At 41.0% G+C, this 14,192-nt stretch overlaps 1 protein-coding gene across 5 annotated transcripts in view; it reads right to left on the minus strand.

Moving 5' to 3' along the window:
• Positions 1–14,192, minus strand: part of C2cd5 (C2 calcium dependent domain containing 5) — a 74,406-nt gene that overhangs the window by 45,485 nt on the left and 14,729 nt on the right. For 2 of the 5 annotated variants that reach the window (XM_048335149.1, XM_048335148.1), the window contains exons 7-8: positions 12,614–12,762; positions 4,480–4,556 (exon numbers count right to left, since the gene is read on the minus strand). In XM_048335149.1, the coding sequence (XP_048191106.1) occupies positions 4,480–4,556; positions 12,614–12,762 (226 nt within the window). Of the gene's footprint in view, positions 1–4,479; positions 4,557–6,147; positions 6,334–12,613; positions 12,763–13,828; positions 13,957–14,192 lie in introns of all 5 variants that reach the window. The other 3 variants (XM_048335152.1, XM_048335151.1, XM_048335150.1) reach the window with 2 other exon arrangements.

Genomic DNA, 14,192 nt, shown 5'->3' on the forward strand with positions numbered 1-14,192 from the left:
GGCTTCGTCAACCATGGGAAATACAGAGCACAGCACTTGAGAAGACTCAACAAGCAGCCCGCAGTACCCAGGAATGTGTACACTTGTGTGCCCATATATGCACATTTAAGAGAAACTCAGTAACAATCTATAAGTAATCTCTACAGTAACAAGGGGAAGAAAATGTGTCTACATAGTATAAGAATAAAGCCAGGCGCTGGTGGCTCATGCCTGTCATCCTAGCTCCTCAGGAGGCTGAGATCTCAGGATCAAGTTTCAAAGGCAGCCTGAGTAGGAAAGACTGTGAGTCTCTAACTAGCAAAAAGTCACAAGTGGAGACATGGCTCAAGTGGTAAGGCACTAACTAGCCTTGAGTGACAAAAGCAAGTTAGAGTGTGAGGCTGAGAGTTCAAACTTCATTACCAGCACAAAAAGAGAAACTGGGAGAGCGAGGGAAGAGGTGACACTGTCCCAAAAGAACTGCATTCATGGTGCTGGGAATATGGCCTAGTGGCCAGAGTGCTTGCCTCGTATACATGAAGCCCTAGGTTTGACTCCTCATCACCACATATATAGAAAATAGCCAGAAGTTGCACTATGGCTCAAGTGGCAGAGTGCTAGCCTTGAGCAAAAAGAAGCCAGGGACAGTGCTCAGGCCCTGAGTTCAAGGCCCAGGACTGGCAAAAGAAAAAGAAAGAAAGAAAGAAATGTACCCATTCCCTGACTTAGGAAACTAAAACCCCTCTCTATATTACCTTTATAATAATAATTTAAAGTGTTTTTAGAAACTAGAGAAGAAAGAAAAACACCAATCTGTGGAACTGTTTAGATTTGGCCCAGCTGAGAGGCAGGGGTAGCAGGAGGAAAATATATCACTAGCTGAACATTTAGACAAAAAGCATTCTGCTCTCCATCTGAGCTGTTTCCATGTCTACTTTAGAGGAAAAATGCTCATATGATCAAATATGTGAAGGCTTTTCCAAAAAAGTAGGGCCTAATTCTTAAATTTCCTCAGAATATCTGGGGTGTCAGATGATGTTGCAGAATAGAGAAAGGTCCTTTGTATTTAATCCCTGTATGACAATATCTTCAATGCTTAGACAAGAAACACTGATCAGAAAATACCAAGCCATGCCTCCCCCAAAGGAGACTAGCTCTGCACGTTTAAGACTGCACACTGATTCTAAGACACAACTTGAACCTACGACAGACAAAAATGTCACTGTTCTTTAACCAAAACCTCACTATACTGTATTTTCTAATTAGAAAAGCTACTACTGCCCAAAGCCGGATGGGTTAGCTCACGCCTGGAATCTTAGCTACTGAGGAGACTGAGATCTGAGGATCATGGTTCAAAGCCAGCTCTGGCAGGCAAATTTAAGACACTGTTATTTCCAATGAATCAGCCAAAAAAGCCAGAAGGGACGCTGTGGCTCAGTGATAGAGCCAAAAAGCTAATGGACAGTGCCCAGGCCCTGAGTTCAAGCCCTAGTACTGATACAAAAAAGAAAAAAGGAGATACAAATTTCATCTATAACTGAATCCAAAATAATTTTCACTGATTATTTTTTCCCCTACAATAAGATGTTTTGAAGGTTCTTTGTACAGACCATAAGGTCACGGACAGAGCAAAAGTCTTGTCTTTGATTTCAAAAAAACTTTAGTTGTTCTGTGGAGGAAAATTCCAGAACAATAATTAGGGACCTCGGAAAAGAACATAAAAACAGGAGAGTTTGGAGATAAGAGCATTGTAGCCTAGACAATGGTGGGCGAGCTTCTCTCCGCTGTGTGTTTTTAGTCTTTTTATTTGACTTTGACAGGATTATGAGTGCTCAGGTGAGCTGCCATTAGTATTTCTATGGAGGAAATGAGGTGCTCTATGGGGGAACCCACAAACCACCATCTATCGCTGCGCATTTCATTCCTCACTAACTTCTGCCCTGTTCTCACAGTCATGTCCATCAGGTGAGCAGCGAGCATGAAGAAAAAAGAAACCGGTACTCAGGCCTGTAATCTCAACTACACGGGGCTGAGATCTAAGGATCATGGTTCAAGGCCAACCAGGGCAGGAAAGTCTGTGAGACTCTTATCTCCAATGAACCACCAGAAAACCAGAAGTGGAGTTGTGGCTCAAGTGGTAGAGTGCTATCCTTCAGGAAAAAAAGTTCAAGGGACAGTGCCTAGGCTCTGAGTTCAAGTCCCAGGATTGGCACATGCACGTGCACGTGCACACACACACACAAATATATTATACTATTTGCTATAACAGAATAAAAAAGGATTGTTCTCAAGAGGCAAATTCTGGAAAGGATACATTCACTTTCTATAATATATCCCTTCTCTTAACATACATAATAGGTGTTTGTTACCATTTTTTTCCCCGATGTTGGTATAGGATGCAACACAGAAAACTGCACAAATGCTGACAGCTTTCAAATCAGACATGAAGATGCAAGCTAAGGCAGCACTATGTTTGAAAAGAAATGCCAGGACAAAAAACAGCATGCGCTGTATTAGCACAACAGAGAACGAGGGTGAACTGTTATGTTGTTGTTGTTGTTGTTTTAAAGCTGTATTATGAAAAGAAGCAAGCTGGCGACATCTGCTACAAAGCTGAAATGAAACTTAAATGGCCAGACTGGTGAGTAGAAAAGCTTCTGCTACAAGAAACAGGTTCTCTGATGTGTTGAGAAACATACCGGCCCTCCGCAGAACCTATGAGGCGATCCTCGCTTAGCCATGAAGTTCAAAAGAAACAGAGAGAGAAACATCATCCAAAACTATCACAGCTTTGCACCCCACAAGCGGCCCTGAATATTACCCAGAACATTCAACACTGATCTTCTAGCCTAATGAGCCAAACATGCAAAATCGATATATTGTCCTAATTGCCTGCCAGAACATTCAAGCTCCACACATTATCCTAGTGAGCCAAACATTCAAAATCAATATATTATTCTAGTTCATGTGAATCTGAACAAATACAAAAGATGAGTTTGTTTGTTTGGTTTTTGTCAGTTGTGGGGAGCTATCCCTGAACTCTTCAGCTCAAGGCTAGCACTCTACCACTTTGAGCCACCGCTACCGGTGGCTCATTGCAGATAACAATCTCATGGACTTTCCTGCCCAGGCTGGCTTTGAACTGCGGTCCTCAGATCTCAGCCTTCTAAGTAGTTAACATGACAGGCGTGAGCCATCAGCACCCGGCCAATGAGTATTTCTAATATATCTTAGAGAATGACAAAAAGTATCTCACTTAATTGACAATTAACATTAACATACTAGACAATTCTTGGTCATGAAATCAAAACGCTACTGAAATTGTGTTCTACAAATTATATGAACCATCTCCTTCCCTACTTTAAGGGACACATTAAAAAATGTTTTCAGGGCTGGGGATATGGCCTAGTGGCAAGAGTGCCTGCCTCATATACATGAGGTCCTGGGTTTGATTCCCCAGCACCACATATACAGAAAATGCCAGAAGTGGCGCTGTGGCTCAAGTGGCAGAGTGCTAGCCTTGAGCAAAAAGAAGCCAGGGACAGTGCTCAGGCCCTGAGTCCAAGCCCCAGGACTGGCAATAAATAAATAAATAAATAAATAATAAAAAATGTTTTCAGCTGGGCACTGGTGGCTTGTGCCTTTAATACCAATTACTTAGGAGGCTGCTATCTGAGGCCTGAGATCCAGAGCTAGTCCAGGCAGGAAAATGTGTGAGACTCTCATTTACAATTAAGCATCAAAAAAAGCCAGAAGTGCCAGGCACTAGTAGCTCAAACCTAAAATCCTAACTAATCAGGAGGCTGAGATCTGAGTCTGAGGATCGCAGTTCGAAGCCAGCCAGAACAGGAAACTCCATGACGTGAGACTTTTATTGCCAATAAACTACACAAGGAAGCCAGAAGTGGTGCTGAGGCTCAAGTGGTAAGAGTACAAAGCTCAGGAACAGCACCCAGGCCCAGAGTTCAAGCTCACACACACACACACACACACACACACACACACACACACACACACACACACACAATCTCAGCTTTCAATGAATATTTCCAACTAAAGGTCAGAAGACAAAAAAGTTACACAATTTATCTAAACCAAAAGTTAACACTCATAAAGAAAATACTTTAGAGCCAAGTGTCAGAGGCTCACACCTGTCGTCCTAACTACTCAGGAGGCTGAGATCTGAGGATTGCAGTTCAAAGCCAGCTTGGGCACAAAAGACAACTGGACTCAATTTCCCATGAACTACCAAAAGCTGAAAATGGTGCTGTGGCTCAAAGTAGTAGAGCGTTAGCCTTGAGGAACAAAAGCTTAGGACAGTACCTGTGCCCTGAATTCAAGTCCCAGGACTGGCACCAAAAAAAAAAAGAAAAGAAAATATATTGATTTCTTTAAATGTATTTTGGACATGAAAAAAGTGTGATAACTGGATCCAGAAAAGCATGGGAGACAGGAGATATGATATCACTGCGCAGGCTGAGAACGTAAGAGCAGGCTTACCCTCTGCTCCAACGCGGACTGGGTCTGCTGCCTCAAAAGTGCTTTGAAAGGTCCTTCCTTGCCGGCACTCCCCATTCCTACGGGACAATTAGCACACAGGTAACCAGAACACTGGAGGAACACGAGCCACTTCCACATACAGCCCGAGTCACACGGGATTAAAACGCATCCACGCAGTTAGCAGCACTGGAGATGCAACTTAAGGACATACTTAACTCTCGTAGAGTAAATGAGAGTTATTGTCATTGCTTTTTTTAAAGCAAGATGTGAGGTTTTACTGATCTGTTTTAAAATCAATTTCATTAGAAAACTCATGCTATGGGACTGAATCTCTAATAGTCCATTTTTATAACATTAAGCCTAACAAAAAAATTAATCCAAATGATGTCTATTGCTAATCTATCAACTAAAGGACACAAAAAGAAATGGGAAATATTTGATTAAAGTAAAAAACAAAAGTGAAAAAAGGCACTGAACTATACTGAATATATACCAGAACTCTGTAGAGAACAAGAAATTGAGTTAATTTTGAGGTACAGTAAATTTATATTCTCCTAGCTTCCAATTCTACACATAATCATAATATAGTATTAACTGCGTACTTGTCAGCATTCATTCACAAATGTCAACACAACATTTTTTGGAAAAAAACTAAAATATGGACACACAATAGACACATCATGAATGTATATAGTTATGGATGAAAAGAAATATATTTCTCAAGCTCTTAGATGTATTTTTTAAGGCTTAATATTATACTTTCCTGTCTTGATTTACTGTTTTGGAAATACCACCAGAGCTATGGTAAGATTATAGCCTATAATCTATCATTATAATCTACATATTACATATTATAATTTATAATAGATTATTAGAGGAAAGTGGGAAGGAGTCTACACATCAAAACTAGTACCACCCTTTCAAAACTGTAAACACTGACAAATTCACTCCAGTGACTTTAAAAAAGAACTCATCTTATCATTTTACATTTTTAGCTGGTTTTGGATAAGGAAACAAAAGTTAGCATGTGTACAGTCCCGTTTCTGTTGTTTAAAAACAAGAATTTTTTTTAACAGTAGCCTAAAACATTATTGTTTTTGGACTATACAATGCTAAATAGAAAGAAAACTAAGATTCTTAAGTCTATTAAAAAGTTGTAACATAAAATGTAAATTTGTAGTGATAAGTAAAATATCCAAAACAAAAAAACTGAAATGATAAAATAATTTGACTAATGCAGTTGGGGGAGGAGGGGAGGGCAATCAAAGAATTATCACCAAATGAGACTTAAACTGATTCAAACACAGTAATTTACTCATGTGTCGGTGTGATTTGGTGAGGATGATGGGACAGGTCCAATGGAAATGAAGCTGGTGTGAAGGGAGAGGAGAGAAAACACCTAATCGTCATGATTGTCAACATTCTGATGAATGTCCTCCGACATAAAATTCGGAACAAATACAGGTAGGGGACATGTGGAATTCTCCCATCAGGTCCTTCTGAGGGTGTGCCTGGAATCAGTACTACAGGTGCAGTGGAATCCAGGAGTGAGACAATGGGCAGAGATCCATCCTTTGTATAGAACACACGGTTGATGTTTGCAAGAGTATGAAATAACGAAGCGTTTGTGCAAAGAGGATTACAAAAGGTGACATCATGGCATCCTACCGGAAGCAGACAGGAACAGTTCATCACTGAAAGAAACGCTTTTCCTCAGGATGGGGCACACAGGGGGAGGATGAGGCCTAAGGCTAGGTCCCGAGAGAAGACAGGGCTGTCTAAGATGGAAGGACTCACAAGAGAGGAGGGGGGAGCTGGGACTCAGGCAGATCCCAGGTCCCTGAGGGTTAGGTGCTGTGGAAAAAAAGTAGCAGAGATGCAGGTTCAGAAGGTGATCAGAAAAAATGCACACCAAGGCAGACCATAATGGGGCAAGGGCCTAGAACAAATGAATTCCAATGTACAGACAATTACACTAAACACAGGAAAGGCAGCAGGGCATCAACTCAGCACAAGGCAAATAAGCGCAGGTCTGAAGCTTAAGAAAAACCTTGCAAAGGAAGCATTCCTTCACACCTTCAACTGGATGCAGTTTTAGTTATTTATTTACTTATTTTTGCCAGTGCTGGGTTTGAACTCAGGGCATGGACCTGTCCCTGAGCTTTTTTTCCCCTCAAGGCTAGCATGGACTCCACCACTTGGGCCACAAGCTCCACTTCCTGACTTTTTTTTTTTTTTCGGTAATTGATTGGAGATAAGAGTCTCACAGATTTTCTTGCCCAGGCTGGCTTTGAACTGTGATCCTCAAATCTCAACCTCCTAAGTAGCTGGGATTATAGGTGTAAGCCACTGATGACTAGCAGTTTTAATCATCCTTAAAATGAACTTCCTAGAAATATTCAAACTACTTCCCTTGTTCTGTTTAGGAATTTGGAAGGTGGAAATGTACCACGTTTTTGAAGTGTTATACTTACAAATGTGCTGTATCAAAAAAAAATACTTATCCAAAGAAGGAAATACATCATCTTTAAATTTATTTTAGCTCCTTGTCTAAAAAGAAATGTATTCATTACCTGGCTTATATAACTGTAACCCCTTTGTACATCACCTTTATAACAATTAAAAAAGAAAAAAAATTGTTTCTAGCTAAGAGGTAACATATAATGGTATTTTTTATCGAATGCACATTTTTGTGTGGGGGCCAGTCCTGGGACTTAAACTCTGAACCTTTGGGCTACCTCTGAGCTTTTTTGTCTAGGGCTAGATCTCTACCACTCAAGCCACAGCTCCGCTTCCAGCTTTTGGCTGGTTAGCTAGAGATATCAAGTGTGAGCCATCAATGTCTATCTTGAATGTGTATTATTTTTAATCAAATACTCAGTACCCTATAAGATAGACAAAGTTGCCATTTTTACTTTAAAATAAGACTAACTTATTTCTGTCTGATTTGGAGGTGCATGTTGATAATCTTTTTCTTCTACAATGCCTCATCTTTATTCTGATTATAATAATGTATGCATATACACAGATTTGAGTTCAGACTTCATATACTCACTGGATCACAAAAACTAAGTGTAGCTGGTTAAAAAATTAGAAATTAGCTCAAAACAAGGTTTAAATTACTATCCAAACACTAGCTTTCAGAAACTACAGCCTTAATGGATGAGAACAAGGGGAAAATATATCAAAATAAAGCCTCATTAAATGTAAAAACTGAAGCCAGGTGCAGATGGCTCACGTCTGTAAGGAACCATATCTCAGCTACTCAGGAGGCTGAGATGTGAGGATCGTAGTTCAAAGCCAGCCTGGGCAGAAAAGTCTCTGAGAGACTTATCTCCAGTGAATCACAGAAAAAAGCTGGAAGTGGATTATGGCTCAACTGGCAGGGTACCAAACTTGAGTGGAAAAGTGAACTCAGTGCTGAGGCTGAGTGCAAGCCCCAGTAATGTACACACACCAAAAATACATAAATGATTAGTCTACAGAAAGAGGAGACATTGACCAGAAAAATAGGCAATAGGGTTAACTATTATATTAGTATCATAATAGTATGATTATAATAGCATGTTAGAATAGTAGGACATAATAACACAATAGTATTACATATAGTATTAGTATTATAATAGTGTTAACTATTATAACTATTTTAACTAACAGAAAATACAACTTTCTAGGACTAACTTTGCTCTATTTCTGGCTTTCCAGTTTTCAAATAGCTATTCAATGATCATCAGTTTCTTGTACCCCACTATTTCTTGGGGTGCTGATTAAGACCCAATGACTACAAATGAACACATTTCCGCAAGATTAGCTTATAAATTACTATGGGGAAATACTAATTTGTAAATGAATTTATAAGACTAATATAAAAGAGTTCACTGCTTACCCCACAGATGCTATAATCAAGCAAATAATAAAGGGAAGAGGCCTGGCCAGCTGCTTTCTATTTAATAAGCTTCTCTCAGCCTGGCCTTTCAGGTGAATCAAGGAACAGAAAAGCCCAGTGCTGGTGGCTCACGCCTGTAATCTCAGGAGGCTGAGATATGAGATATATTTCCAATTATCTTATCTCTAATCAACCTGCAGAAAGCCAGAAGTGGAGATGTGGCTTGAGTGGTAGAATGCCAGCCAATGAGTGGAAAAAGCCAAACCAGAGGAGGAGGCCCTGAGTTCAAGCCCCAAGTACCAAAAAACAAACAAACAAAAACCCAACCAATAGAACTAGAGGTGTAGAACAACATTCATAGAACTGGGGTGTCACTCAGTGGTAGAGTGCTTGCCTAGCATGCATAAGCCCCAGGTTCCATTCCTCAGTACCACATACACAGAAACAGCCAGAAGTGGCGCTGTGGCTCAAGTGGTGGAGTGCTAGCTTTGAACACAGAGAGGCTCAGGGACAGAGCCCAGGCCCTGAGTTCAAGCCCCAGGACTGGGGAAAAAAAAAATAATAATAATAAATAAAAATAAAAGGACTAGAAATGTGGCTCGGTGGTAGAGTGCTTGCCTCGCATACATGAAGCCCTGGGTTTGATTCCTCAGCACCACATATATTAAAAAAAAACCAGAAGTGGCACAGTGCTAGCCTTGAGCAAAAAGAAGCCAAGACAGTGCTCAGGCCCTGAGTCAAAGCCCCAGGACTAGCTAAATCAATCAATCAATAAATAAATAAATAAATGGAACAAAAAAGAGCTAAAAGAGGAAGAAAAAAATAGAAGATTTACTTTTCAAAACACAATGAATTTTTAGTTCTGTTTTGTCACCTATAAGGCCAGAATCTGGGGCTGGGAATATGGCCTAGTGGTAGAGTGCCTGCCTCACATGCATGAAGCCCTGGGTTCGATTCCTCAGCACCACATATATAGAAAAAGCCAGAAGGAGCATTGTGGCTCAAGTGGTAGAGTGCTAGCTAGCCTTGAGCAAAAAGAAGCCAGGGTCAGTGCCCAGGCCTTGAGTTCAAGCCCCAGGACTGGCAAAACAACAACAAAAAAAACAAAAAAAAAAAAAAAAAAAAACAGGCCAGAACCTATTTTTTTTTAAAGTAGACTACAATTTGAGTGGTTCCATGTTTATGGCAATAAGTATGATCAGAAGGCTACAACTCCATCACATCCATGGCTACAGCCAGCTCGAGCCAGTGCTGGAATTCACTAACAGTCCTGTCCCTTGAACTTTCTGGAAGATGGGGGCGGGCTCTGCACATGACCCTTGTATCTGAAACCATCTCCTCTGCTCTCCCACTGCACCGCGGCTTTGGGATGGTGGCAGAGAAAACTGTAGGTATTTGTGAACATGTGGGGTTTTCAAATAATTTTGTGCTGTGGCTGGTTTAATCCAGAAGGAGGGCTAACTATATATATATAAAAATAAAATTATTCTCAAATGTAACAGGTATTCATAAATCTCTTTCTTACATTCTGTGACCTTTTTTGGGGGGTGGGGGGTGCCAGTCCTGGTTGACCTGAGCTTCTTCTCCTCAAGGCTAGTGCTCTACCACTTGGGCCTACTTCTGGCTCTACTTCCAGCATTTTTTGCTGGTTCATTGGCGATAAAGAGTCTCACAGGGGGCTGGGGATATGGCCTAGTGGCAAGAGAGCTCTCCTTGTATACATGAAGCCCTCGGGTTCAATTCCCCAGCACCACATATATAGAAAACAGCCAGAAGTGGCGCTGTGGCTCAAGTGGCAGAGTGCTAGCCTTGAGCAAAAAGAAGCCAGGGACAGTGCTCAGGCACTGAGTCCAAGGCCCAGGACTGGCAAAAAAAAAGAATCTCACAGGCTGGAAACATGGCTTAGTGGTAGAGTACTTAAGCATGCAGGAGGCCCTGGGTTGATTCCTCAGTACCACATAAACAGAGAAAGCCAGAAGTGGCATTGTGACTCAAGTGGTAGAGTGTTAGCCTTCAGCAAAAGAAGCTCAGGAACAATGCCCAGGCCCTGAATTCAAGCCTCAGAACTGGCAAAAAAAAAAAAAAAGAGTCTCACAGACTTTCCTGCCTGGCCTGGTTTTGAACCACGATCCTCCTGTCTTAGCCTCCAGAGTCCCTAGGATTATAAGAATGCAAAACCAGTACCTGGCTATGACTATATTTTTGTGGGTTTTTGTTTTTGCTTTTGTTTTTTTTGCCAATCCTGAGGTTTGGACTCAGGGCCTGCACACTGTCCCTGAGCTTCTTTTTGCTCAAGGATAGTACTCTGCCACTTGAGCCACAGTACCACTTCTGGCATTTTCTATAAATGTGGTACTGAGGAATCAAACCCAGGGCTTCATGTATGCGAGGCAAGCACTTTACCACTAGGCTATATTCCCAGCCGACTATATTTTTAAGGAAACAAAAATTTAAATCCTGTAGAAGCTTTTTAAATGCCCTTCCTATTCAATTAGCACTGGTTTGAAGTTAAGGTGTTTCTTGGTTCAAAGTTTTCAGAAAATCTGTAGTCATGTAAGTTTCCTTTCTAACACTGGCATAAACAGCTCTAGGGTTTATTAAAGGTGTTAAATTTTTTAAAAAGAGTAAGAAATCTGTTATAATCAAATTGACAGGAAAATTGCTAAACAAAATGCTACTTAAGGGCTGACTACGTGGCTCAGGCCTAGCAAGCACAAGGCCCACAGTTCAAATCTCAATACCACCAAAATACTACTGAAAAGATTATAAATCATGAGCTTTTAAACTACTTATTTATGGTATTTTTATCGTTAAATAGTTGCCATTCATAGTATAGGAATAAAATTTTTGTTGCTGTTGGTTGTGGGGCTTGAACTAAGGGCCTGCCTGGGTACATCCCTGAACTCTTTTGCTCAAAGCTAGTGTTCTACCACTTGAGCCACAGAGCCACTTCCCATTTCCTGGTGGTTCATTGGAGATAAAAGTCTCAAGGACTTTCCTGCCTGGGCTGGCTTTCAGCTGAGTAGCTAGGATGACAGGCATGAGCCACCAGGATGGGCCGTGAATACCATTTTAATTGTTCTTTAAAATAATATTTTAATGTCAGTAGTTGTTTTTTAAAATAATAATGTAATCATTTAGATAAACTAGCTCTGGTTTTGAGCAACTAAGAATCTAATTTCATCCTTACCCATTTTTTATAAGAAAACATATTCACAGAAACCCAAAGATTCTTCATAAAAACACAAACAGAAATGAACAAAATGGAAACTGAATAAATTGAGAAATAGTCAAAGTAAAAACAATGCAAAACAACATTGGGTGTTTAGGAAAAAAAAGCTGTTTTCTGACTTAAGACAATAAAACAAGCAAAACCAACATTTAAACAACAAATGCATCAACGAGGGGTATCATCTGCTCCCCACCGCCCTGGGGTGCCTCTTAAAATGTTCACTGGGTCCTCCCACTGAGCAAACCTGTAGCCCACTCACGAGCCTCAGTGAGTTATTAGCCCAATCTACAAAGACTAGATAGCTACACTGCAGTGAAACCATTCATTGTACTTCTGGAAAATTCCTTCCATAATATAACCTTGTAGAACTAAATTCTGAAATAGAAACAAGGAATGAAATATGCTTCGCTTGCTGCTAGCCAGCATATGACTTGCACATGCGAATGCTTTTAAGGGTCTATTCCTGCTCTATTTGAGCATGAAATGAAAACATGCCCACACTCGAAAATAAATGTCTGGATTTGATCTTAACAAATGAATTCAATCCATTAAAAAATTAAATGCTGGACTGGGGATGCGGCTTAGTGGTAGAGCACTTGCCTAGCATGCACGAAGCTCTGGGTTCAATTCTTCAGTACCACAGACACAGAAAAAAACTAGAAGTGGTATTGTGGCTCAAGTGGTAGAGTGCTAGCCTTGAGTATAGAGGGTTCAGGTACAGAGCCCAGGACCTGAGTTCAAGCCCCACAACAGGCAATAAGTAAGTAAAAAATAAATACCCATCTCTAAATAAAGTCTTAGCTAAGCGATTTTTTTTAAAAAAGCTTCCTACTTCATTTGAAGTCACTGAAAAATGATCTGTCTACACATCCTCTAGTGACTTAACTAAAAACGAGAGAAAGAGTTGCATGGAAAGTGAATGCCACAGAAACAAAATAAAATTTTCAAATTTACAAAAAAAAAAAAAAAAGCAGAGGAGAAAGGAGGGGGTGGGGGGGCGGGTGAAGATGCCTTACCCGTTTTGGGTGTCAAACTTAAGTCTGTGTCTGAAGAAGACTGTCGACTGTACGATTTAGAAGGAGAAAAGGAGTAAGTGTGATTTCTCAGAGGGGTGGAGGGTCCTGATGAGTGAGCATTGGGCTTGGGGTCTTCGCTGAAGGGTATCCTGCCAGAAGAAGGGGGAGAAACATGAAATAATCATGTGCCAAAGGGCTTTGGAGAGATGGCAGCATGATCGGAGGGGGGTGGGGGAGCCCCAGGAAAAGCAACTGAGGCAGGGTGGGCCTGTCTTTAATCACATGTGGAGCCTGAGGAAGCCAGAGAACCAAGACTGCTTTAAAACGTTTTCACCATTCTCCGGAGAAAAATTATCTGCATTGAAACAGTTAATAAGCCGCGTGAACAAAGCAAAAAAAAAAAAAAAAAAAAGCATGAAATGACAGATCAAGGGGCAAAAGAAATATACATACATATATATAAATACATGAGAGAAATCAAAAGTATACATCTAGACCAAAATATAGAAAATAAGTGCTTTTGTTAAGTTCCAACTGAAAAAAATCATGGTGTGTGGGAATAGCCACGTGTTTGCAGATTTCTAGAGACACATACATACACACACACCTAGATTTCTTCCAAACAACAAATATAGACATAAATAAGAAAGTTAAAAAAAAAAACCAAGTATGTTTCCTTATCCCAAAGCATCCAGAATGACACAGCTAAAAACGCAGCTCAGATTAAAAACGCAGCTGAGCAGAAACACCGCCACTTACCTGTCCTCCAACAATCCTATTACACAGAAGGACCCCAGCAGGTTTTGGGGGGTGGGGGAACATCAGGACATAAGCAAAGGCAGAAATTCTGCTAGACTATTTCAGTTTAGAATCGGACCTCAAGATTTTCTCCGCCAATATGGAAAATGATTCCAAGGGCCATGGAATGAACTGGAAACTTCAGGAGTAGACTCAAACTGGGAGGACTCATGGGAAGTCAGGGGCCAGGGTTCTGCGAGGCTCTGTGGAGCAGGTTTTTGGGGTGTGGAGAGGCTTACACTCCCTTTTACTTAAGTGTGAGCTTCAAAGATGGCTCAGCACAAGTGCTCACAGCAGGTGGAATGAGAATTAGGAGAATAGAAGAGGAGGCGGAGGCAGCCAAGATTTGGGGGGTGCCTGTCTCCTGGGCCCTGCCTGCCTCTCTCCCCAGCTTTGGGGGTCTCAGTGGTGTCGTACCAGTGTAGATGAGAGTGGGAACGGACACAGAGAGGTTCTGTGTAAGACGGGAGCCAGTGGTAGTGTGAATTGGGCTGTTATGAGTCGAGCGGCATCCATGGTTGTTGGCAGGATGGGCCAGCGGAGACCTGAGGGAAGTGCGGTCACAGCGGAAGAAAAGAGAACACAGCACATACAATAGATTGCACAGTTAGGTTAAAATAGTGGCAAAGGAGTTTGCAGGCAAAGGAGAACACTTATATATATATATACACATATATATATTTTTTCAACCCTAGCATGCAGAAAAAAAAGATCCAAGGCAGAATAGCTACATAGCTATTTGTTATCACACAGTGGTCAATTGGAATGAATACATGAGAGC

This window comes from Perognathus longimembris, chromosome 27 (assembly GCF_023159225.1).
Source record: "Perognathus longimembris pacificus isolate PPM17 chromosome 27, ASM2315922v1, whole genome shotgun sequence".
Classification (NCBI taxonomy): Eukaryota; Metazoa; Chordata; class Mammalia; order Rodentia; family Heteromyidae; genus Perognathus; species Perognathus longimembris.